The 25701-nt window shown below is 40.8% G+C and overlaps 1 protein-coding gene across 6 annotated transcripts; it reads right to left on the bottom strand.

The window, feature by feature from the left end:
• Nucleotides 1–255: 255 nt before the first annotated feature.
• LOC117420478 (TBC1 domain family member 2A-like) lies at nt 256–22667 on the bottom strand. 6 transcript variants are annotated; one of them, XM_059012878.1, is made up of 6 exons: nt 22152–22667; nt 16193–16337; nt 15103–15238; nt 14492–14628; nt 13598–13866; nt 7111–7247 (listed from the first exon to the last, which is right to left on the bottom strand). In XM_059012878.1, exons 2-5 carry the CDS (start codon nt 16317–16319, stop codon nt 13646–13648), a joined length of 621 nt encoding a protein of 206 aa, XP_058868861.1. In that variant the 5' UTR covers nt 16320–16337; nt 22152–22667; the 3' UTR covers nt 7111–7247; nt 13598–13645. The 6 variants fall into 6 exon arrangements, 4 of the variants coding, with proteins under 4 accessions (XP_058868863.1, XP_058868862.1, XP_058868861.1 ...); XM_059012880.1 differs by lacking the exons at nt 13598–13866; nt 14492–14628; nt 15103–15238; nt 16193–16337; nt 22152–22667 and adding exons at nt 256–576; nt 776–827; nt 1288–1430; nt 7824–7902 and having other exon boundaries at nt 6858–7247; XR_009316712.1 differs by lacking the exons at nt 16193–16337; nt 22152–22667 and adding an exon at nt 20836–21226 and having other exon boundaries at nt 14366–14628.
• Nucleotides 22668–25701: the final 3034 nt, after the last annotated feature.

Raw genomic sequence — 25701 nt, 5'->3', positions numbered from 1 at the left:
TTTATATACAGTATATGTATAGTTTACATGCATAAACATTTGTTGCTGTAAATGTCCACAGTGAGACATTTGTAAAATTAAGTTGCAGATATTTCCTGTTTTACGGTATTCTTTTCCATATTGGGACCAACTTGAGGCTTCTTCAGGCGAGTACCCCACATCTTTTACAATAGAAGTTAAAATATAATACCAGCAAGTGAAACATTTCACTCCATATTGCAAACAAGATAAGGAACCAACCACCCGTGCAAACTCTTGTATATATGGGCCTTTATTTGCTTTCAAAAAATGAAAGGCTGAGCGAGTGTCAAGGATTATGCCGCAGGAGACGGGAGATTCAAGACAGTGGCTTATCCGTCGACTTGTCTTTAATATCTTTCTGTTTTCAATATGAAACATTCTAATACACTATAAATCCGATTCTAACATCAACATGGATTTGCTCAATGCTTCTTTTAAAAGGCTGTTGTTTTGCACATTTTCTTTTAAATTATTTCTTCCTCTGTTGAAATATCAGTCCAATGTTATCTGGCATGCTTCATTTCAATATCATGTGATAAGCGTCACTGTTTTCTGCTGTAAAGGGGACACACACACAAAGTAATGTTAACAAATCAATCAAAAGTAAGAGGGCAAATTAGCATTGCATGTAAACAAGTTGTGTTTGTTTTTAAAAACAAGTGGTAACATAACAAGACAGATGTATTATTTAAAAAGTGTATCCAACTGAATTTATAGTCTAGTTGTGAAAGGTTATACTCAAATAAATATTTACCTTTCACAGTGCTGATTAAAAAACAGCTTTCATCTTGAAAGTTGTACACCATCTGAAAAGAGAACATTTTAATGTTGAAGGTTTTTGCAAAAGTTCTCCTGCAGTGGATATTATTTTTCAGATTTGCACACATCAATTTTAATAAGTGACAAGAAATACATTTCAAGTCCGACAGTGTTAATATATGATACAGCTCCCCTTAAACTGACATTGAATAAAATGTATTTTTGTATCACTTGTTATTTTATATATATATATATATATATATATATATATATATATATATATATATATATATATATATATTTGGTGCACATTTTAAGGCTCTGTAGTAGCTGTCAGTTAAATGGTACATTTTAACCAGGTACAGTTACAGGTCCTGCTTTGTGAGCTACAAATAATGAAGTTTCCTTTGGGTCTAAAAAGGTACCAGATCATTAAATCCAATATTCCCTTACAGAAGCATATATCTGTAATGGAATTAACAACAACAGAAAAACATACGACTATACCTGATCACTGACGAGTATATGCATGCCTGTTGGACCCTGTCTATAAACCTGATTAATCTGATTTAAGGAGATATTAAAAACTGAGGCAATCTTCCTGGTAAGCTCTGTTGCAGTCATCTCCTCCAAGTAGAGGGCATGATACACTGAAATAAAATAAAAAAGAGGATTTAAAACAACCAGAGGTGAAAGGATTATATAGGAATGGCAGTGAAAGCAGCTGGATGAAGACCTCCACACACGTCAGGCTGAGACTGTTCTGATTGGCAGGGGGTGTTCAGGTCAGGGTTGAGGTGCACTCTCAAGTTTGTTTTTGTAATTTCCTTAAATGCCAACTGAGCTATTGATAATTACTTTACACAAATAAAAAGCTGCTGTATTTTAGCACCCTCTGGTGGATGAAGTGCAGTTGTCATGTCCAACAATGAGCTAACTGCAGTTTATATCAGTTAAATTGTTTTCATTTGAACAGATGAGAAATTCTTCTATCCCCCACCAACACGTTGTGCTGATTCCACTACTTGATCAATCGTGTTTAATAATATGGTCATTGAACATCTGTTTACTTTTTAGGCTATTTTTGTTATGTACTGGACTGCTGCTTCCAGCACAGCACACACAGTATTTGTGGTAGTGCTGGGACAAATATCCAAATATTCAAATGAGCATTTCTTGTCATGTATTTGAAGGCTAAAATCCACATCCATGTCCTCTAGAAATAGACAGCACACCCTCGCTATAACAAAGCTGGCCCCTGGACCCCAAATAAAAACAAAACAAAAAAGATCATATTGTAACGTATGTGAGGTCTGTCAAGTACAGGAACGCTAGGAGGGGCTGTGTTTCACATCGGTCGAACAGGCTATGGGAGACAGGCATGGACCACAGGAGCTGCTGCTGATTGGCCATGGAGTGGGGCGAGGCAGGACTAACTGGGGCTAAAGACCAGTGACAGTGGGGAGTGTTTGCTGTTGTTTTGAAGCAGAGAAAATAGCGAATAAACAGAAACAGAATAGTTCTACCCAGAAATTCATTTTAAAAATGAATTACTTTTAGCGGTGTAGGTCGTGGCCCACAGGGACCTGTTCATTGTTAGTTAACAATTGGCAGATTGTCTTTGATCATTTATAAGTGTAATAAATATCGACTTTTCATGTCGGGCTGATTTGGAATAAAACCTCAGGTTTGGGGTTCTTGCATGTTGGATTAAGATTTGGTGCACTTTGAAACCATTCATCTCTGATTGATTGTGAATACAAATGTAGCTTCAATTGTGGATGCTTGCTTTTTGTGCTGCATTTTAATTATTTAACAAATTGTATAAAGCAAAGGCAGAATACTGCATACGTGAAACAAACAGGTACATGTAATTCTACTTTTATTCACAATAATATAATCTCATTAATTTACTCCAACAGGTTATTGTTCATTTTGATTGTCCTTTCGCTACAACGAACCCTTTGATATAACAAACAAAAGGCTTGGAGCCCAACAGGTTCGTTATAACGAGGGTGTACTGTAACTGATGGAAATTAAAAACATGCACCAAAACATGTTTTGCTGTGCATCCATTTACCACCTTGCTAGAATTTGTGCAAAAGTTTCTAAAAGTGAAAAAAGAGTTCAGTTTGATGTGTGAGATTAATACATAAAAGAAATAACATTTAAAAAAAGGCTCAACACAGCTGCTCTTGACACTCAAGTTTTAAACAGCAAGAAGTAAACAGACCTGATTAGGATGTGCATGCATAGTGATCTCTGCATACACCGGAGGTGGATGGAAAGACTCCACATCGGAACTACCTGGGCATGCAATTATATAATTATATATATATATATATATATATATATATATATATATATATATATATATATATATATATATATATATATATAATTATTATTATTGTTATTTTTTTTCTTTTTTTCTTTTTGGATGTTAGGAGTTAGGGTGGTATTTACTCGCGCATAGTTTTGAATGTTATTTCCGAATCTCTCCTTTAACATGTCTGAAGGGGACACTGTATTACTTAAAACGTGAATGAACGTCTTACAACGTGTTAACAGTAAGCAGATACCTTGGGATTACACACCAGGTCCAGACGCATTGATTCGACTAATATATCCGCAGGAGACTTAAGACTCACCGTTTCAACGGTGTCAGTAGTGCTCAACAGAAAATAATACAGACAGAAAAATATTGTGTACTGGCCATGGGTTTTGGTTTTGCCCAGAGCCGTAACTAAGCATTTAGCTATATATATATATATATATATATATATATATATATATATATATATAAATTGCATGCACCACCGGTTGAAGCAACCGGAGGTGGATGGAAAGACTCCACATCGCAGCTACCGGGGCATGCAATTATATATATATATATATATATATATATATATATATATATATACAGTGCCTTGCGAAAGTATTCGGCCCCCTTGAACTTTGCGACCTTTTGCCACATTTCAGGCTTCAAACATAAAGATATGAAACTGTAATTTTTTGTGAAGAATCAACAACAAGTGGGACACAATCATGAAGTGGAACGAAATTTATTGGATATTTCAAACTTTTTTAACAAATAAAAAACTGAAAAATTGGGCGTGCAAAATTATTCAGCCCCTTTACTTTCAGTGCAGCAAACTCTCTCCAGAAGTTCAGTGAGGATCTCTGAATGATCCAATGTTGACCTAAATGACTAATGATGATAAATAGAATCCACCTGTGTGTAATCAAGTCTCCGTATAAATGCACCTGCACTGTGATAGTCTCAGAGGTCCGTTTAAAGCGCAGAGAGCATCATGAAGAACAAGGAACACACCAGGCAGGTCCGAGATACTGTTGTGGAGAAGTTTAAAGCTGGATTTGGATACAAAAAGATTTCCCAAGCTTTAAACATCCCAAGGAGCACTGTGCAAGCGATAATATTGAAATGGAAGGAGTATCAGACCACTGCAAATCTACCAAGACCTGGCCGTCCCTCTAAACTTTCAGCTCATACAAGGAGAAGACTGATCAGAGATGCAGCCAAGAGGCCCATGATCACTCTGGATGAACTGCAGAGATCTACAGCTGAGGTGGGAGACTCTGTCCATTGGACAACAATCAGTCGTATACTGCACAAATCTGGCCTTTATGGAAGAGTGGCAAGAAGAAAGCCATTTCTTAAAGATATCCATAAAAAGTGTCGTTTACAGTTTGCCACAAGCCACCTGGGAGACACACCAAACATGTGGAAAAAGGTGCTCTGGTCAGATGAAACCAAAATCGAACTTTTTGGCAACAATGCAAAACGTTATGTTTGGCGTAAAAGCAACACAGCTCATCACCCTGAACACACCATCCCCACTGTCAAACATGGTGGTGGCAGCATCATGGTTTGGGCCTGCTTTTCTTCAGCAGGGACAGGGAAGATGGTTAAAATTGATGGGAAGATGGATGGAGCCAAATACAGGACCATTCTGGAAGAAAACCTGATGGAGTCTGCAAAAGACCTGAGACTGGGACGGAGATTTGTCTTCCAACAAGACAATGATTCAAAACATAAAGCTAAATCTACAATGGAATGGTTCACAAATAAACATATCCATGTGTTAGAATGGCCAAGTCAAAGTCCAGACCTGAATCCAATCGAGAATCTGTGGAAAGAACTGAAAACTGCTGTTCACAAATGCTCTCCATCCAACCTCACTGAGCTCGAGCTGTTTTGCAAGGAGGAATGGGCAAAAATTTCAGTCTCTCGATGTGCAAAACTGATAGAGACATACCCCAAGCGACTTACAGCTGTAATCGCAGCAAAAGGTGGCGCTACAAAGTATTAACTTAAGGGGGCTGAATAATTTTGCACGCCCAATTTTTCAGTTTTTTATTTGTTAAAAAAGTTTGAAATATCCAATAAATTTCGTTCCACTTCATGATTGTGTCCCACTTGTTGTTGATTCTTCACAAAAATTACAGTTTCATATCTTTATGTTTGAAGCCTGAAATGTGGCAAAAGGTTACAAAGTTCAAGGGGGCCGAATACTTTCGCAAGGCACTGTATATATATATATATATATATATATATATAATTATTATTATTGTTATTTTTTTTCTTTTTTTTTTGGATGTTAGGAGTTAGGGTGGTATTTAATCGCGCATAGCTTTGAATGTTTTTTCCGAATCTCTCCTTTAACATGTCTGAAGGGGACACTGTATTACTTAAAACGTGAATTAACGTCTTACAACGTGTTAACTGTGAGCAGTTACCTTGGGATTACACACCAGGTTCAGGCGCATTGATTGGACTAATGTATCCGCAGGCGACCTAAGACTCACCGTTTCAACGGTGTCAGTAGTGCTCAACAGAAAAGAATGCAGACAGAAAAAAATTGTGTACTGGCCATGGGCTTTGGTTTTGCCCAGTGCCGTAACTAAGTATTTAGCTACCGGGGCATGCAAATTATATATATATATATATATATATATATATATATATATATATATATATATATAAATTGCATGCACCAGCGGTTGAAGCAACCGGAGGTGGATGGAAAGACTCCACATCGTAGCTACCGGGGCATGCAATTATATATATATATATATATATATATATATATATATATATATATATATATATATATATATATATATATATATATTATTATTATTATTATTGATATTTTTTATTTATTTTTTATTTTTTGGATGTTAGGATTTAGGGTGGTATTTACTCGCGCATAGTTTTTATTGTTTTTTCCGAATCTCTCCTTTAATATGTCTGAAGGGGCCACTGTATTACTTAAAAGGTGAAATAACGTCTTACAACGTGTTAACAGTGAGCAGTTACCTTGGGATTACACACCAGGTCCAGACGCATTTATTTGACTTTATATTAGTGGATTTAAGTTTTGCTAATAAGCAGATAACTGCTCTCCTAACTTTTATCAGAGAGCAGTGTACCCCCTCATGCCTAGTAGCCTGGGGTTACACAGGGATCTTTTTTTTATACAGTATGTTTATGTTATTATAATCATTTTTGCTGTTCATTGTAACATCACATCAACACTGTGCAAGCCTGACCTATACAGTACAAAATCACAGTAACGTGATACAAAGTACGGTTGAACCTGTCGTATCTGATCCTGTAAGATATGACACCATCATTGTTCATTTATAATGCCCCGACATTAATAAAGAAACTACAATATACTAAAACAACTTCCTCTGAGATACAATATTAGTATATATTCGCTGGACCCCTGGACCGGTTCTACTATAAATGAATCATTCTTAGACTGGAGTGGCAAACAGTAATTGTGTCTCTGCTCCAATGCTAATAAAAGCTAGTTAAGATGTCATGTGTGTAATGCTTATTGGATGCAGAGAAGGTGCAGAATACCGTATGTGACACCCCAGCAGTGAAAACATGGATCAGTTACTTTACTGCTTTTTCACATCATGCAGGATTACATGGTGGTCAAACAAAACCAAAAAAAAGAGTGTGGTTTTACCCGTGTTTCTTGAAACAAGAGTTGACGTACTTCCCATGGCTGTAATGTAAAAGTAACTTTTAAAATAACCTTGAGGTGCTCAATCTTCTCCTGCAGCCTGCAGAAGGTCTCTGTGCCCATGGAGTTGGCTACGGTACGCTGGGGGTCAGCCATGCAGGCGGCCACCTGCTCGGAGAGCTTGAGGATGACTTCCTGCTTGGCGTTGTTCTTCTCCATCATGAGCTGCACGTGCTGCTGCAGCTCATTCACTTGGCAGTCCTGCATGGCCAGCCGCTGCTCCAGCTCCTCCTTGTCTTTGAGCAGGGCCTCCAGGCGGCTGTCCAGGTCCGCGATACACCTCTCTTTGTGCCGCACCAGCTCCAGCCGCTCCTGCTCCCCTGCTGCTGCCAGGAACTGTTTGCTGGTCCTCTTCTCCTGCTGTGCTGCCTCCAGGGCCTTGTGAAGGAGTCGCACCAGCTCCTGATTTCAAAACAAAAACACTATGGTCATTTACTCTTAAAGGTGAAGCTTCATGAGCTGTGTTGGAGGTTCCTGTAAATAAATTATACTGTAGGTGGTCCCTGAATAATGCACCTGTACTTTCTTTGTAATCTGAACCAGGTGGGATCAGACCTGTTCAGATTAGTGATTTGTTTGGAGTACTGATAATAAACTGTACCATACTAAAAATGCCTGGTATAGTATTTGTTTTAGGTTTTTGATTCTTGCATTTCCTGAAAAATCTGTAATATCCCTTTGAATAAAAAAATACTGTTTTACTTATCATATAAGAACAGCTGTTAACATTATGCATTTAATTACAGTTATGGCTACAGGTAAATTCAAACTATTGGGCCTCGGATTAGAATAGTCTACTGTACAATGCAATTTTCCCTAAAAAACAGCCTGTTGCAGTATTTATTAGTAGTGCATATGAGAAAAGGTTCTGAAGCTCTGCCCTATATTATACGTCAATGGCCTTAAAACCAATTATCAGACATTATTATTATTACTATTTTGTTTATTTTGCAGACACCTTTATCCAAGGCGACTTACAGAGACTAGGGTGTGTGAACTATACATCAGCTGCAGAGTCACTTACAACAACGTCCCACCTGAAAGACGGAGCATAAGGAGGTTAAGTGACTTGCTCTGGGTCACACAATGAGTCAGTGGCCCAACTGGAATCTGAGCCGGGGACCTCCTGATTACAAGCCCTTTTCTTTAACCACTGGACCACACAGCCTACTATTTCAATAACAATGTCCTTTTTTTAACCAATTATAAAAGATGAATTCAGTGAAGTGTTTTTAGAAAAGACCAGCAAAATGACTGAAAATTCTGCACACTGCCTGCTGGTGGTCATTTTTCAAACCATTCAGGAGATCAGCTTAACTTGTGTGTTTTTAACAGGCTCAAAAAAAACCTTGTTTTTGCAGCTCTGTTCTTTGTACTCTGAAAGAAGAAAACAATGATAATGCAATAAAAGTACCAAACACTGGAAATACTGTCCCAGTATTACAATAATAATGAGCAATGGTGTCTTGTAAAGTGGATTCATAAGGTCCAGGATAACCGTGTCTTTAATCAAGACACAAAAACTAATGATAAAATAAGTCAAAATGCACATGCACAATAAATTCTGTGCACAAATAAAGATTGTGTCTGTTGGTCTAATTTTAGATCAAATATACAGTTAGCTACAAACTCTTGCATGTTGCAGATCAGGTGCATTTGAGCACCGCGTTAAAAGTCGTATGGGTTACTAACAGGAAACAAGAAGGCGGCGATGCAAGATTAAAGTTTATGTTTGGGAAGCAATAAAATATGCTTATTGAAGCTCATAAAAATGTAAAAGGAAGTTTTGTGACCATACAGGCAAAAATGTAAGCTGTCTTTTTATCATCATAAGATACAGAGGAGTCATGAGCGAAAACCCAGAATTGTATTCAGGAGCTCTATTGTGACTGTTTAGATCTAGCCCGGCAGAAACAGTCCCTGCACAGGGCACAAAATTACCCTTGACTTCCTGACTCACCCTGCACACCATGCACTCATGCCTTTACCAGCTGAGCCCCTCGGGGGCCTGTGGCAAAGCGCCCCGCCCCTGTGTGCATTTGTGTTATGTGTTGTATGGTGCGTATGTTAATGTTGGTGTATAGATTGGTACACGGGATATAAACGGGTCTGTGTTTCACGTATATTTAAAAATTGTATATTTGTATTTAGGCACGGGATTGCACATCACGCACGTGCATTTAAAATATAATATGTGAACACGGGGTTTCACGTAATCAATTCACGTGCTGGGATTCAAGTGAGTAATTAATTAGTAATTGAATCCCAGCACAACAGTATATATAGATGCACGTTTCTTGCACTAAGGGTTGGGTGTTCGGAAGAGGAGAACGGGTGAGAGAGAGAGGAGAAACTAGAACGTAAAATCATTAAACGTAAAGATAAGTGTGTGTACTCACCGTGTTTGTTTGTCTCCGTGCACCGTTTGTGTTTAGTCCGTTTTGTTTGTCTTTTTATTTTGGCGTGTAGTGCCGTGTCCTGTGTTTTGTGTACTGTTTAAAACCTTTTATTTGTTATTAAACGCTGAGTGCAGCCATTGCACTCAGCTCATCACAACCACCGTCTCTGTTGTTTGAATTCCTGTCTGGTCTGACGCCACCCACTCTGGCCGTCTTTGTGACACGTGGTGTCATCGTGGGATAGCCGCGCCTCCAAGCGTCAGACCAGGAGGGGTTTTGTTAAAAAAAAAAAAAAAAAAAAAAAAAAAATTATATATATATATAATGGCAGAAGACGCCACAAAATGGCGGGACTGGTTCCTGGAGAATGCTGGGCTGGAGGCCCAGGCTCTGCCCATAGTCGTTCGGGCCCTGTGGATGATGGACAGTGAGAGATGGGAGGCTTATCAGCAGGAACACACCCCAAACACCTTGGAGGAAGGTGTGGAGTTTCTCCTCAGCTACCTGGAGGCAATGATAAACGGAACAGCAGCCCAGGTAGCAGGACCACCAGCAGAGGAGTACCTGCTGTCCCCATCTCCACCAGCAGAGGGTGAATGCCTGCTGGTTTTGCCTCCACAGCCCAAGCGGGAGACAGATAAAGAGGTGAAGGACAGGGAGGAGGAGTGCCGCCTAAGGGCCAGGCATCCACGGCGATGTAACAAGCCATCGTCGGGGTGCCTCCTCTGCGACCAGGATCACCTGTTCGCCCACTGTCCCTTCCGCAGTTATGGGGAGGAGCCTGAGCGTCCACAGCCCAAGCGGGAGGAGCCTGAGCGTCCACAGCCCAAGCGGGAGGAGCCTGAGCGTCCACAGCCCAAACGGGAGGAGCCTGAGCGTCCACAGCCCAAATGGGAGGAGCCTGAGCGTCCACAGCCCAAATGGGAGGAGCCTGAGCGTCCACAGCCCAAGCGGGAGGAGCCCGAACGTCCTACGCCTGAGTGGGAGGAGCCCGAACGTCCTACGCCTGAGTGGGAGGAGCCCGAACGTCCTACGCCTGAGTGGGAGGAGCCCGAACGTCCTACGCCTGAGTGGGAGGAGCCCGAACGTCCTACGCCTGAGTGGGAGGAGCCCGAACGTCCTACGCCTGAGTGGGAGGAGCCCGAACGTCCTACGCCTGAGTGGGAGGAGCCCGAACGTCCTACGCCTGAGTGGGAGGAGCCCGAACGTCCTACGCCTGAGTGGGAGGAGCCCGAACGTCCTACGCCTGAGTGGGAGGAGCCCGAACGTCCACAGCCCAAAAGGGAGGAGTCGGTGCGTCCACAGCCCAAAAGGGAGGAGTCGGTGCGTCCACAGCCCAAAAAGAGGGAAGTCGGGGCTTCCACAGCCGTAGGACCCAAGCTGCCAGCAGAGGGAGAATGCCTGCTGGTCCCACCTCCACCAGCAGAGGGTGAATACCTGCTGGTGCCGTCCCAAGAGCCAGAAGGGGAGGAGTTACAGGCTCAACCCCCTGAAAATTTTTGGGGGGGAGAAGGGCAGGATGCTGGTGTCCCCCAGCAGCCTCTCGCTATGCTGCTGAAGGCAGCACGGCGTGCACATGCCCAGCCGCCACAGCAGAGGGAGCCAGCACTGCCAGGAGCAGAGGAGCAGGAGCTGCCTCTGCCTCCACCACCTCCAGGAGCAGAGGAGCAGGAGCTGCCTCTGCCTCCACCACCTCCAGGAGCAGAGGAGCAGGAGCTGCCTCTGCCTCCGCTACCACCACCGCAAGGAGCAGAGGAGCAGGAGCTGCCTCTGCCTCCGCCACCACCACCGCAAGGAGCAGAGGAGCAGGAGCTGCCTCTGCCTCCACCACCTCCAGGAGCAGAGGAGCAGGAGCTGCCTCTGCCACTTCCAGGAGCAGAGGAGCAGGAGCTGCCTCTGCCTCCGCCACCTACATCGGCAGGAGCAGAGCAGCCGGAGCTGCCTCTGCCTCCGCCACCTACACCGGCAGGAGCAAAGGAGCAGGAGCTGCCTCTGCCACTTCCAGGAGCAGAGGAGCAGGAGCTGCCTCTGCCACTTCCAGGAGCAGAGGAGCTGCCTCTGCCTCTGCCACTGCCAGAAGCAGAACAGCAGGAGCTGTCTCTGCTTCCCATACCTCCACCACGGGGAGTACGGTGGCCGGAGCCCCAGAAAGGGGAGCTGTCGGCCACGAAGAAGGGGGAGGAGGTCTGGAGACCACCAACCCCAGCAGCAGTTTCGCTGCCGGAGATCGTGGGGGAGGTCAGGAGACCTGCTCCCACTGCAGCAGTTTCGCTGCCGGAGATCGTGGGGGAGGTCCGGAGACCTGCTCCCACTGCAGCAGTTTCGCTGCCGGAGATCGTGGGGGAGGTCCGGAGACCTGCTCCCACTGCAGCAGTTTCGCTGCCGGAGATCGTGGGGGAGGTCCGGAGACCTGCTCCCACTGCAGCTTCTTCGCTGCCGGCAGTACTGTGGTCGGAGCCCCACCAAAGGGAGCTACCGGCTACAAAGAAGGGGGACGAGGTCAGGAGACCACTTTCCCCAGCAGCAGTTTCGCTGCAGGAGTTCTTGTGGCCGGAGCCCCACAGGAGGGAGCTGCCGGCCACGAAGAAGGGGGAGGTCGGGGGACCACCTGCCCCCGCAGCTTTTTCGCTGCAGGACGGGACCAACAGGCTGTCAGCCGTGCCACTACCGGCAGGGGTGCTGACAGCATGGCCAGCCATGGGCCCACTGAAGCCTCCCTTCCCAGCCCGAGACTTTGTCCTGGACTGCTGGATTTTTAAGGGGGGAGGTGGCCGTTGAGGCCATGTGTGCTGCGCACAAGGGGGGGTATATGTGGCAAAGCGCCCCGCCCCTGTGTGCATTTGTGTTATGTGTTGTATGGTGCGTATGTTAATGTTGGTGTATAGATTGGTACACGGGATATAAACGGGTCTGTGTTTCACGTATATTTAAAAATTGTATATTTGTATTTAGGCACGGGATTGCACATCACGCACGTGCATTTAAAATATAATATGTGAACACGGGGTTTCACGTAATCAATTCACGTGCTGGGATTCAAGTGAGTAATTAATTAGTAATTGAATCCCAGCACAACAGTATATATAGATGCACGTTTCTTGCACTAAGGGTTGGGTGTTCGGAAGAGGAGAACGGGTGAGAGAGAGAGGAGAAACTAGAACGTAAAATCATTAAACGTAAAGATAAGTGTGTGTACTCACCGTGTTTGTTTGTCTCCGTGCACCGTTTGTGTTTAGTCCGTTTTGTTTGTCTTTTTATTTTGGCGTGTAGTGCCGTGTCCTGTGTTTTGTGTACTGTTTAAAACCTTTTATTTGTTATTAAACGCTGAGTGCAGCCATTGCACTCAGCTCATCACAACCACCGTCTCTGTTGTTTGAATTCCTGTCTGGTCTGACGCCACCCACTCTGGCCGTCTTTGTGACAGGGCCCCAGAGATTTTGTATTTTAATACACTTGTACTGTATGTGTTGATGACAAAATAATAAAAAAAATTCTACATTGTAACCTTTATGGATTCATAGGAACAGTAGTACAGCACAAGAGTTTCAGTTACAGACAATGAAGCAACAACAGACTCTCTTCACTGTTTCAGAAGTGCCCTTCAACCATATTTTACATACACAGCTACTATAGAAAATCATACCACCATGTTTATAACAATTTGGATTATCAGCAATACAGTTATCACACTTTTAAAAAGCTCTCTACTGTTAGGTAATGCATGAGTTATTCTGCTAAATGCGTTTGCCTTCACACCCAGTGACCCCTTAGCCAAAGAGGAAAGAAAATGCACAGTAAAGCAACCAATTTGTGGTCAGCATGCAGGTTTCTGACTTACATAGAAAAAGAGTTAAGACATCACACAGTAAATACAGTAGATCAGTACTTTAATCAGTTTAGGCAAAATTATTGCTGGTCTTGGATTTGAGTTTGTATTACTTTGTGTAACTGCTTGACTAAATCCACTGTTTCTGTCTTATGTTCGTTCATACCATGCTTATTATAGATACATCATCATATTTAAATACTATCATACAACTTTATAAAGGTTTACAACTGTGTTTTTGCACAGTATTTTTTACAGTTTTCCCATGCTTTCCCCGTGATTAGACTGTTATTTTCCCACAGTGTACCCTGGCTTTCCATGTTAATTAATATGCTTTACCATACCTAGCTGGTCTTTACAATGCTGACCTATGCTGTACCACTATGCTTTATGATTTTACTATGGGAAACATTTATAAGGTTCAATCATTCATTGTACAAGTGCCTCACAAGACATATTCTTTAATAACTCAGTTATCAGTTGTTATGTGCTTAAATATACTTCAGTCACCCAAACCAAACATATACCTTTTGTGACTTGAGCCCCTCAGTGAGCGTGAACACCTCGTGCTGGAGTCAGGATAGTTTGTCCACGGGGCTCCCCTCCTTTACTGACACCTTCTCCCCAGAAGGCTGAAGAGAACTGGTCATTTTCTTCTCCCTCTTGTTCATGCTGCTTGATGGAGAACTCTTTCCTCCAGTCTTTGTTTCCTGCGCAGACTCGTTTGTAACTGAAGAAACTGAAGAAGCTGAAAGGACTGTAGGTGCTGGGGGTGTCAGAGGCGGTGCTGGAGGTGCTAGGAAAGAGAGCAAGCAAAGAAAGCATTTGAAATGCATGAATATTTATTTAATATATATATATATATATATATATATATATATATATATATATTTTTTTTTCTTAAACTTGCTGGTTCTTTATTTTATTCTGGAGCCACCTACCTGACAATATACCCTTCATAATCATTAAACAAAAAAAGAAAATAATGATTATTTCTGGAATTCAAATTTGTTATACACACAAAAATCATCATAGAACCCATAGTACCGATGTTAATTCTAGGGTGCCTAGCCAAAACTACAATTTGCTGCAAAAGAAAATAGTTGTTAAAAAGAGCTGTTGTTTTCAATGAAAGGTGAAATTGTGAGCTATCAAGTGAGTTTTCTAGAAATTTCTTAAAAAAAAGGCTTTATTGACACTCATTCTTTATCTTATTAACAAGCTTTACTCCTGCATGGTTCACCTTTAGGAACAGGAAACCTCTGCACATTTATAACAGCAGAAAGAGTTCTTACCCTGCATGAGAAGAATGTAATAGTTTCAGAGCCACTGTGGTGGTCCCCGCATTGAACTGATCCAGACATGAACTAAGCAGAGACACAGACTTTGCAGGGCAGTTTCCTGTCAACTGAAGGACGCACCTGTTGTTTCCCCCAGTATCTGTGTCACAGGATCCTCACAGGGACAGTCTTGCGACTGCTGAATCTTGTCAAAGTTGAACACACTCCGCCTCAGCTCCTGAGCTGGCTTGTTTCCACAGATATTGAGGACTGTGTTCCTGTAAGGGCAAGGCAGGGGAAACACAAACTGACTTCTGAAGGCAAAGTACAGAGAAAACGAAACTAAATGCATAGAAACAAACACACACACACAAACTAAAGTAGTACACAACAAATAACAAAATCCAAAGCTCAACTGGTTGCTTCTCTTGCTTACAGGCAGCTGCCTGGATAGGGCTGACTAGTTTACATAACAGGTTTGAATAACTTCTGTAAATTTTCAAATGAAAAATGACCTTAGGATAAAAGCACATGTTGCTTCCCACTAGTGAAAACTTTGCTGTTATTAAATAGAAGCCAAGGAATATATTTTGGTTACAAAATATTTGGTGCTAGCGAATCATGAGCAACTGACATTGCCCCAGCCATTGCCGTGATTTTGGTACTTACACTGTACGTAAGAGAGCCATTTAATTCAGTGTGCTTTCCCATTAAGAGGCACATAAAAACAAGGTATGCAGGTAGTGTCTTACTGTATCTCTGTGATGGGGTGCTTGAGGGAGAGCTTTTGCAGTGCATTTTGTTGCCAGGGGTCTGGCAGACAGGCTGCGGCTTCTCCGACTAGGCCCTTGGGGGTCTTTACTGCTGGGAGGAAGTCCTCTGTCCTTCCTGAAAAAGAGCACAAGCATCTCAACTGCCCATCCCTTCAAACAAAGTACACATTTCATACATATTCATTTATCATGTGGAAATGCCATTCTAATGTACTGTAATACATTTGTACTTACTTCCTGGACTTCATGGAGTAAATATAATCAAATGATTAGATATACAAATGTATTATTTGGTTCCAAAAGCTGTAGATATATGTATGTTTTAGTGAAATGAAAATTTCCTTCCCTGCACCTTTTGCTTGGGAAAGTTTCTGGCAACATTAGAGAGTCTCACTCACAACAGCTGTCAGAAACGGTGTTTGCGGGCTGTGTTGTTTAAGCTGCTGTCTTAAGAAAGTACAGGTTAAAAGTATACGTCATTCTTATACCAGAAGACAAGAGTCAGCTGTAAATACTGGGTCTATTTTATTATACATACGGAGGTGCATATACATCTTGCCAGCTTTAAACCTGTATACAGTACCTAGTCTAAAACAGCACCAGATCTAAAATACTGTAAGTCTACTGGGTGTTTATCATTTTGAGTTCTTTCCACCACACAGCACCAACATTCTCCTGTATGATCATCATTTTTGATTGTTTGAATTCATTAAGATATCTGACACCAGACACAATAAACAAAGTCCTGGTACTTTTGTTACCTCACCTAATTAAAGCACTGCATTTCTTGCTTCACATTACACCTCATGAAAATATCTTAGATATAATTACAATAAAGGGCAAAACATGAAAAAATATGTGGTGGTTACAAGAGTATAGCAACACTTTGTAAGCGTTTAGAATAAATAATTTAAATTGGGTTATTCCGGTTCAGCTCTTTTGTTTTGCATGCACACAACACCTACCCTGGAACCCTTTTCTCCATCAGATCACAAACTGAAGAACCCCACCCCACACACAATTTGGTTGACTTGAGCTAGAATTAAAACTGGGCTGTCAGTGAGCTTACCTTCCCAAGGTGCAGAAGGCAGCTGGCAGAGCTGTGTGGAGGTAGTGGAGGGCTCTGCAGGTATTTTCACCAGGCTGGTATTGTGCTGCCACCATTTTATTTGCAGCTGCTGCAACCAATACAGCATGGCTTGGCTGTTTAATGCCTGTAAAACAAAAACAAAACAAACTAGATGGTAACTTTACAAGTTGTGGGGCTTGCTTTATTGGGAAAGTGGTCAAAGTAGCTGATTTGTGTCAAAAGTCACATTGTTTATTAATTGTCTCATGCTTAGAATGTGCTAGAATTTGAAATTTCTCAAAGTTCTATGACAGTTAATTCAACAGTGGGAAGTAGCCTACTGAAAGTAGTAGATGCGGTTACTAAAACAGCTGTACCTCATGATTGGTAGACGCCATTCCTGTTTTGATTTCATATTTGAATAGCTGAGAAGTAGAGGAAGATTTCATTTGCTCTAAGTAGTTGTCTAACTTGTTGGGAAAGTGGTCAAAATGGCGGTTTATAAAAAGTTAGAGAAAATTTTTGTTGGTGCGGTTACTAAAACAGGTGTACCTCTTGATTGGTAAAAGTTATTTATGTTTTGATTTCAAATTTGAATACCAGAGAAGTAGAGGAAGATGTCATACCCTTTAACTTTTTGTCTAGCTTGTTGGGAAAGTGGTCAAAATTTCAGTTGTTTATAAAAAGTTAGAGAATTTTAGTTGAAGCGGTTACTAAAACAGCTGTATCTCTTGATTGGTAAAAGTTATTTCTGTTTTGATTTCAGATTTGAATAGCAGAGAAGTAGAGGAAGATTCCATGTGCTCTAACTTTTTGTCTTACTTGTTGGGAAAGTGGTCAAAGTAGCTGATCTGTGTCAAAAGTTACATCGTTTACAGTAAATAGAATGTTGGAAGTCTGGGAGTTTTTAAACAATGGGGAGCTTTAGAATGTTCAAAAAGTCCCATTAAAGTGAAGGAAGAAAAAAGGATAAAAAGCTTAATAGTTTAAAAAGTATAAAAGATATCAAAAAGTTGTATACAAGCACACTATTCCAGACCGGTCTACACGTTTTAAAGTTTGAACGGCGTTTCTAGCTTAAACGGTGTAGCGTGCCAAAGAATAAGAAGAAGAAGAAGTATGTCGAAGATTTAAAGTGGGGACTCTTGCTTCGCAAGCCCCACTAATAAAAATGGTTGGTAATTGTGACAGAGAGTGAATGAATCCTCATCAACAATCTCCCTCCCAATCTCTGAGGGCGCTGTATAACCAGAACAGAGTGCCCCAGAATGGATGTTTTGGCAGTTCATTCCAGGGTCAGTCGGAAGCCGGACATTCAGGAAGGGGGTGGGGCCACGATACCTGAAGTCAGCGCCTTAATGCGGTAGATGATGTGTCAGTCACGGATTGGAGGAGACGTGATTGGCCGCGCCACCGAAAGAGGGCATGACGGAGGGTTTTAAGGGGAAGTGGCCCCAGTGATCTGTTCCTTAGTTTTGATGGTTAAACTATAAGGACCGTATGCACAGGAGAATTAAAAGTACTGTGAGTGTTTTGTGCTTTGTTTGTTTGTCAGCTGTCATTGTTTGTTTGGCTAGACGGCTAACACGAACCGGGAGCTGTCGCTGCATGCCAGCACCAAACCCCGGACTACACTGACCTACTGTTACCTCTGTGTTTGTCTTTCACCATTCACTTGCACTAGAGCACCCACTGTCAGGAGACATGTCTGTGTCTGTGTATTGTGTGTTTAAAAAGTGTTTTTATTATTTCGGGACTGTAACCCTCCTTTTGCATGGCACAATACACATTGATGTGTAGAGCCCATGCTTATTATTTAAAGTGTTGTTGGCACGCAACCCAGCTGAAAATAAAGAGCTGTTAATTGTGAACTGTCTTGTGTGTGTTTGTTCTGGAGTACTGCATCATCACTACACCTGCACACTGCAAACCATTCCTTCACAGTAATCCATTTTTTTCATTGCCAAAATATTAGATGTAGGGAAACCTGCTTGGGGGATGCTATTGTGTATTATCAAAGCAGCATCTGAAAAGGATTCCCTTTGTTATACTGACAACCTTTTTACAGCAAACACTTACAGAGCTGCTATTTTATAGCTTTATAAGAAAAAAAAAAGATTAAAATGATAGCCTTGCTCTGTTCGCTTAACTCAAACTATAAAGGAAGGCTGTGGATTTTAAAGTGGTCACAATGCAGTCAAATACCAAATTCAATATACTTTGAAGTTTAATCTTTTACCCTCAACTTACTAAACCCTCAATACACCATACACTAAGTTTTTGTCTTTTCTTTGGATACATTCCTCCCCCACATTATCATACAACAATCAGAGCCTTTTCTTGCACAACTGGCTGGATGATGCTCATGTAAGATTACAAGTGAAAAGTTAGTAAGAACCCCTTCTTTCATAGCCAATGAACAATTTATAACTTGTTAGCTGGACAGTTTATTCTGAGTTCAGGCCATGGGAAGAATGGTGTGGAGTACTGCAACGTAACTTATAAGTGACTATATACTGGGATATTAGAACGGAACATACATTATATATAAAATTGCTACTCCTTCAAATTAATTCAACTATCTCTTTCATAATTGATCAAGCTTATCCGTAGATCATTATTACGCACAGTGTTAAGCATGTTAGCTGCAAGCTGTTAGATTGTTAATATACGTTTTAAAGACTGAGAACAACAAAGCTAGAACAGTAATGCTTATTTTTGTGTTCACAACCAAGAGCATTTGACAAGAGCATTTGATGAAATGTATGCCAGTAGATACAGGGAATACATTTCTATACCGGTTTAGGATGAATGTATTTATTTTAGGTAAAGCATAACATGAGACCATACAATGGCTAATTTAATGGAATTGTATGCGTGTATAAATAACATTTATATACAGACGTGCTCAAATTTGTTGGTACCCCTCCACAAAAAACGAAGAATGCACAATTTTCTCTGAAATAACTTGAAACTGACAAAAGTAATTGGCATCCACCATTGTTTATTCCATATTTAATAGAAATCAGACTTTGCTTTTGATTTTTTATTCAACATAATATTGTAAATAATAAAACAAATATTTTGTTGCACAACCTTTAGAGGCAATCATTGCAATCAAATGTTTTCTGTAGCTCTCAATGAGACTTCTGCACCTGTTAACAGGTAGTTTGGCCCACTCTTCCTGAGCAAACTGCTCCAGCTGTCTCAGGTTTGATGGGTGCCTTCTCCAGACTGCAAGTTTCAGCTCTTTCCATTGATGTTCGATAGGATTCAGATCAGGACTCATAGAAGGCCACTTCAGAATAGTCCAATGTTTTGTTCTTATCCATTCTTGGGTGCTTTTAGTTGTGTGTTTTGGGTCATTATCCTGTTGGAGGACCCATGACCTGCGACTGAGACAGAGCTTTCTGACACTGGGCAGTACATTTCGCTCCAGAATGACTTGATAGTCTTGAGATTTCATTGTGCCCTGCACAGATTCAAGGCACCCTGTGCCAGGCGCAGCAAAGCAGCCCCAAAACATAACCGAGCCTCCTCCATGTTTCACTGTAGGTACAGTGTTCTTTTCTTTGAAAGCTTAATTTTTTCGTCTGTGAACATAGAGCTGATGTGACTTGCCAAAAAGCTCCAATTTTAACTCATCTGTCCAAAGGACATTCTCCCAGAAGGATTGTGGCTTGTCAATATGCATTTTAGCAAATTCCAGTCTGGCTTTTTTATGTTTTTCTTTCAAAAGTGGAGTCCTCCTGGGTCTTCTTCCATGGAGCCCACTTTCGCTCAAAAAGCGACGGATGGTGCGATCACAAACTGACGTACCTTCACCTTGGAGTTCAGCTTGTATCTCTTTGGCAGTTATCCTTGGTTCTTTTTCTACCATTCGCACTATCCTTCTGTTCAATCTGGGGTCGATTTTCCTCTTGCGGCCGCGCCCAGGGAGGTTGGCTACAGTTCCATGCTAATTTTACACCCTGCACCAAATGACAGACATTCAAACCCCTATTGCATTGCAGTTCCCTCCATTGCAGGTTTTAAAATTAGCCTGATTAGCCACAGTGTATAAGTAACAAGTTCCGATGTGTCATATTAAACTCAAAGTAAAACCAGGAATGGATCAAACTGCTATGCAATGGAAGTCTTATTTCCATCCCTGGAACACAGAGGTATGGTAAAGAACATTAATAAACCATGGTAAACTACAGTAAATGCATTGTAGAACCATGGGAAAAATGCTAAATTCCTGCGTTAAATTTACTGTGGTTAAATTTATAAGGGAACCCTTGGTATTGCACAAGGGCACTTTCTTAAAATGATACATCGTTTTTGAAGGTTATTTGAAAAAAATGACAGTAAGTGGAAGTCCAAACTGATTAGTGTATCCTCAATCAAAGCGGTTGTATCTAACAAAATAACTTAATTAAGACATCAGTATAGGCACAAACAGTGTTTTTTTTTTTGTTAATGAAAATACATGTTTGCTGTAACTTGTGTTTGTTTCAACTCAGAACTGCACTTGTGTGTTCTACTCAACGAATGGAAGTGCAAGATGTATATGATTAAGTTTTATTGGCTGGCTTGATACTGCTTCACGTACCTTCACAGATTAGGGGATTTCCTATTGCTTTAATTTTAAAAAGACATACCTTCAGCACAACAACCCGTCCTGGGATTTGAATTTGAAAGGTCCCTTCCTGAGCTTGAGCCGGGTAGCCAAAGGTAGCGTTAGCCAGGTCAATGCTTCCCAAGGGATTGACATCCTGTGACGTTCTGTAGTAGTATAGCTGGCACTTCTTCTCTTCGCGAATTTGTAAATAAAATGTTACATCCTTACAGTCCTTCAGCTATGAAGGTCTGCAGAAGAGGTACTAGTTTCCCTATGCTCTCTGTGGTGATTGCAGTGTCCCTTATTCAGGATTATGTTCTATGAAAAATAAAATCTAAACTTCACATAACTTTAAATTATTGCAACTTTTTTAAAACACATATTTTAATACAGGATTCTATTGTTAATGAGCACATTTGCTGTAAATGCTTTTTTTTAATACTGTATAACATACAGGCACTGTAGTAAATACTACTGGCAATTACACCTCCTTGAAAGTATGCTACAGTAAATTCTGAATATTTCTATAACCACTTTGAAGTATGCATTATTCAAGGAGGTTATAGTAGACTACAGTACTAAGTATGGCCACTATAGTTTACTGCTGTATAATAAAAATGCATTTACAGCAAATTACCACTTTAAAGTATAGTGTTTACAGCAAAATACTGGAGTAAAATGCTGCAGTAGCACAGTTCATGTTATTAAATAAATAAATCAAATCTTAAATCAGCAATAGACAATTGGAGTGTTCTGATGTAGTTAAGACTGAAGGTGGTCTCCATAAGGGAAAAACACCAGAGCCCAATGACAAGGAAGAAAGCGTATTAATGTGTAGCAGGCTACTGTCGTGTTTTCAAAAAAAGGGTTTAAAGCTGCCTGACAATGTGAACTGTACGCATTGGATACTTCAGCATAAACGCCCTTGCCCTAATACTTTACTGGAGTAGGCTTTCATCCAGCTATTATTAGACTCCTTCAGAAAATGAATTTGGGATCTAAAACTGACATATTGTGAAAACAATTGGCATTTCCTAGACTTATTTGGTAAACTGACCGTGGTTAGACGTATCAGAGTGTTGGGAATAATGTTTTAGTTTCACTAATTACAAGACACAGTACAGTTCCACTTGTGCAATTACGATACATACTCCTAACAAGAACACACACCCTTCATGTACAGTAATACAAAACAGCTCACGTCTTAACCACGATCATTCTTCATTGCAAGTACACATTTACTATCAACTGCAGCTTCAATATATTCCACTTTCGTTTTTTCTTCAGTAAACAACCTCTGAATCCCGTAACTTGAGAGAGCACTTATGAATGAATAACACTTCTCTTGGATCTTACCTCATTCACTTACAGAAACGACTTCTTCATTGTCGTAATACTAGAAGCTTCGTATTGTCGTAATACTAGAAACTTCGTATGAACTTTGTGCTCCTCAATATTTCACAACGACAGTTTAAACTTGTTCCCCGTGCTATGGTGACAGTTTAGGTCAATGGACTTGTTTAATCTCCTCTTTGACGATCGTTTTGTACATGCATTTCCTTTTGGGTGGATTATTTAAAGGGTCTTCCTTATTACAAACCTGTTTCTTCGTTCCTTGCTGATAGTGTTTTGGGAATTTTAGCAATGTCACGTCTTCGGTGCTTGCGTAATCCCAGACACCACTGACCTTTGTGGCAAACAATTACAACAGTGAGCAGTTACCTTGGGATTACACACCAGGTTCAGACGCATTGATTGGACTAATATATCCGCAGGCGACCTAAGAGTCACCGTTTCAACGGTGTCAGTAGTGCTCAACAGAAAATAATACAGACAGAAAAATATTGTGTACTGGCCATGGGCTTTGGTTTTGCCCAGTGCCGTAACTAAGCATTTAGCTACCGGGGCATGCAAATATATATATATATATATATTGCATGCACCACCGGTTGAAGCAACCGGAGGTGGATGGAAAGACTCCACATCGTAGCTACCGGGGCATGCAATTATATATGTATATATATATATATATATATATATATATATATATATATATATATATATATATATATAATTATTATTATTGTAATTTTTTTTCTTCTTTTTTTTGGATGTTAGGATTTAGGGTGGTATTTACTCGCGCATAGTTTTGAATGTTATTTCCGAATCTCTCCTATGTCTGAAGGGGACACTGTATTACTTAAAAGGTGAAATAACGTCTTACAACGTGTTAACAGTGAGCAGTTACCTTGGGATTACACAGCAGTTCCAGACGCATTGATTGGACTAATATATCCGCAGGCGACCTAAGACTCACCGTTTCAACGGTGTCAGTAGTGCTCAACAGAAAATAACACAGACAGAAAAATATTGTGTACTGGCCATGGGCTTTGGTTTTGCCCAGTGCCGTAACTAAGTATTTATATATATATATCCATAAAAAAAAAAATTGCATGCCCCGGTAGCTGCGATGTGGAGTAATATATAATTATTATTATTGTTATTTTTTTCTTTTTTTTTTTTTTTTTTGGATGTTAGGAGTTAGGGTGGTATTGGACTAATATATCCGCAGGCGACCTAACTAAGACTCACCGTTTCAACGGTGTCAGTAGTGCTCAACAGAAAATAATACAGACAGAAAAATATTGTGTACTGGCCATGGGCTTTGGTTTTGCCCAGTGCCGTAACTAAGTATTTAGCTACTGGGGCATGCAAATATATATATATATATATATATATATATATATATATATATATATATATATATATATATAAATTGCATGCACCACCGGTTGAAGCAGCCGGAGGTGGATGGAAAGACTCCACATCGCAGCTACCGGGGCATGCAATTTTTTTTTATTTTTATGGATATATATATATAAATTGCATGCACCACCGGTTGAAGCAACCGGAGGTGGATGGAAAGACTCCACATCGCAGCTACCGGGGCATGCAATTTTTTTTTTTATGGATATATATATATAAATTGCATGCACCAGCGGTTGAAGCAACCGGAGGTGGATGGAAAGACTCCATATCGTAGCTAACGGGGCATGCAATTTATATATATATATATATATATATATATATATATATATATATATATATATATATATATATATATATATATATTATATATATATATATAATTATTATTATTATTGTTATTTTTTTCTCTTTTTTTTATGTTAGGAGTTAGGGTGGTATTTACTCGCGCGTAGTTTTCAATGTTATTTCCGAATCTCTCCTTTAACATGTCTGAAGGGGACACTGTATTACTTAAAACGTGAATTAACGTTTTACAACGTGTTAACAGTGAGCAGTTACCTTGGGATTACACACCAGGTCCTGACGCATTGATTGGACTAATATATCCGCAGGCGACCTAAGACTCACAGTTTCAACGGTGTCAGTAGTGCTCAACAGAAAAGAATGCAGACTGAAAAATATTGTATACTGGCCATGGGCTTTGGTTTTGCCCAGTGCCGTAACTAAGCATTTAGCTACCGGGGCATGCAAATATATATATATGGTATTTACTCGCGCATAGTTATTTCCGAATCTCTCCTTTAACATGTCTGAAGGGGACAGACGCATTGATTGGACTAGTTCATTTCAAATCAACCAGATGGACTAGGCCTTATTGATGTTGTGAGTCAAGCTTGATTCTCAAAAATGAAGTAATGGAAGAGAAGGATAGAGTGTTGATATGCTTTGTAGCACTGAACATTTTTGTGACTCAATTACTGCACTGTTGTCCTGTCTATTTTAGGATGTGTGATTGCTTGCTGACAATATTCAGCAAGCAATTACACAGCTTTATGTATGGTTTTCTCCCTTCACAGTTCCTGGGTGCAATGTAGAGACAGATATTTTGAACACCAACAAATATTGTTTAATAAAAACAAGGCTGTAGCAACCATGGAATAAAACTTTTAAAATAAGCTGGTCATACTGAAGTTCAGAGGTTATCAACCCCCTTTTTTAAACTAGTTTTGAAAAGGGATCCCCAAATGAAAACTGCGGAAACAGAAAATTGCAAAGGAAGATAAATTGTTTATGTAGTAAAAGTATTTAATTTACATGGTCTGTGTAAGTATCTCAAGCCCACCTCTCACTACACAGTGAATGACCATTTTTGTACATTAAATGTGTTCTTTCACGGGGGCTCCCGAGTGGCACATCCAGTAAAGGCACTCCGTGTGGAGTGCAGGATGTGCCCTATAGTCTGGACGTCGCAAGTTCGAGTCCAGGCTATTCCTTTTCCGACCGAGGACGGGAGCTTCCAGGGGGCGGTGCTCAAATGGCCGAGCGCTCCCTGGGGGGAGGGAGGGTTAGGTCGGCCAGGGTGTCCTCGGCTCACCGCACACCAGCGACCTCTGTAGTCTGGCTGGGCACCTGAAGGCTTGCCTGTAAGCTGCCCAAGAGCTGCATTGTCCTCCGACACTGTAGCTCTTGGGTGGCTGCATGGTGAGTCCGCAGTGTGAAAAAAAGTGGTCGGCTGACGGCGCAACGCTTCGGAGGACAGCGTGTGTTCGTCTTCGCCCTGCCAAGTCAGCGCAGGGGTGGTAGCGGTGAGCTGACCCTAAAAATAATTGGTCATTACAAATTGGGAGAAAGTGTTCTTTCACAAAACAAATTTGTGGTGCTGTGTCAAATACTGTATGAACCATACGGGATAGAGCACTGCTCTGGATTAAACATTAGGGCTGAAGAAAGAGAACATGTTTGTTTTATTGTCCTTAAGTTTAGAGCCAGACAAAGGGTTAGTAATATTGTAAGATAGTACTGTGTGTATAGTCTTTACACAAGAAACCTTTGTTCAGTCTAAATCTTGACAATACTGAAACACATGTTGTACCATCCTGCCACCCCTGTTCAAGAGAAAATAAAAGGACACAGAAGG

The sequence above is a fragment of the Acipenser ruthenus genome, chromosome 3 (assembly GCF_902713425.1).
Source record: "Acipenser ruthenus chromosome 3, fAciRut3.2 maternal haplotype, whole genome shotgun sequence".
Lineage (NCBI taxonomy): Eukaryota > Metazoa > Chordata > Actinopteri > Acipenseriformes > Acipenseridae > Acipenser > Acipenser ruthenus.
This window is presented reverse-complemented; position numbering and strand designations above follow the sequence as displayed.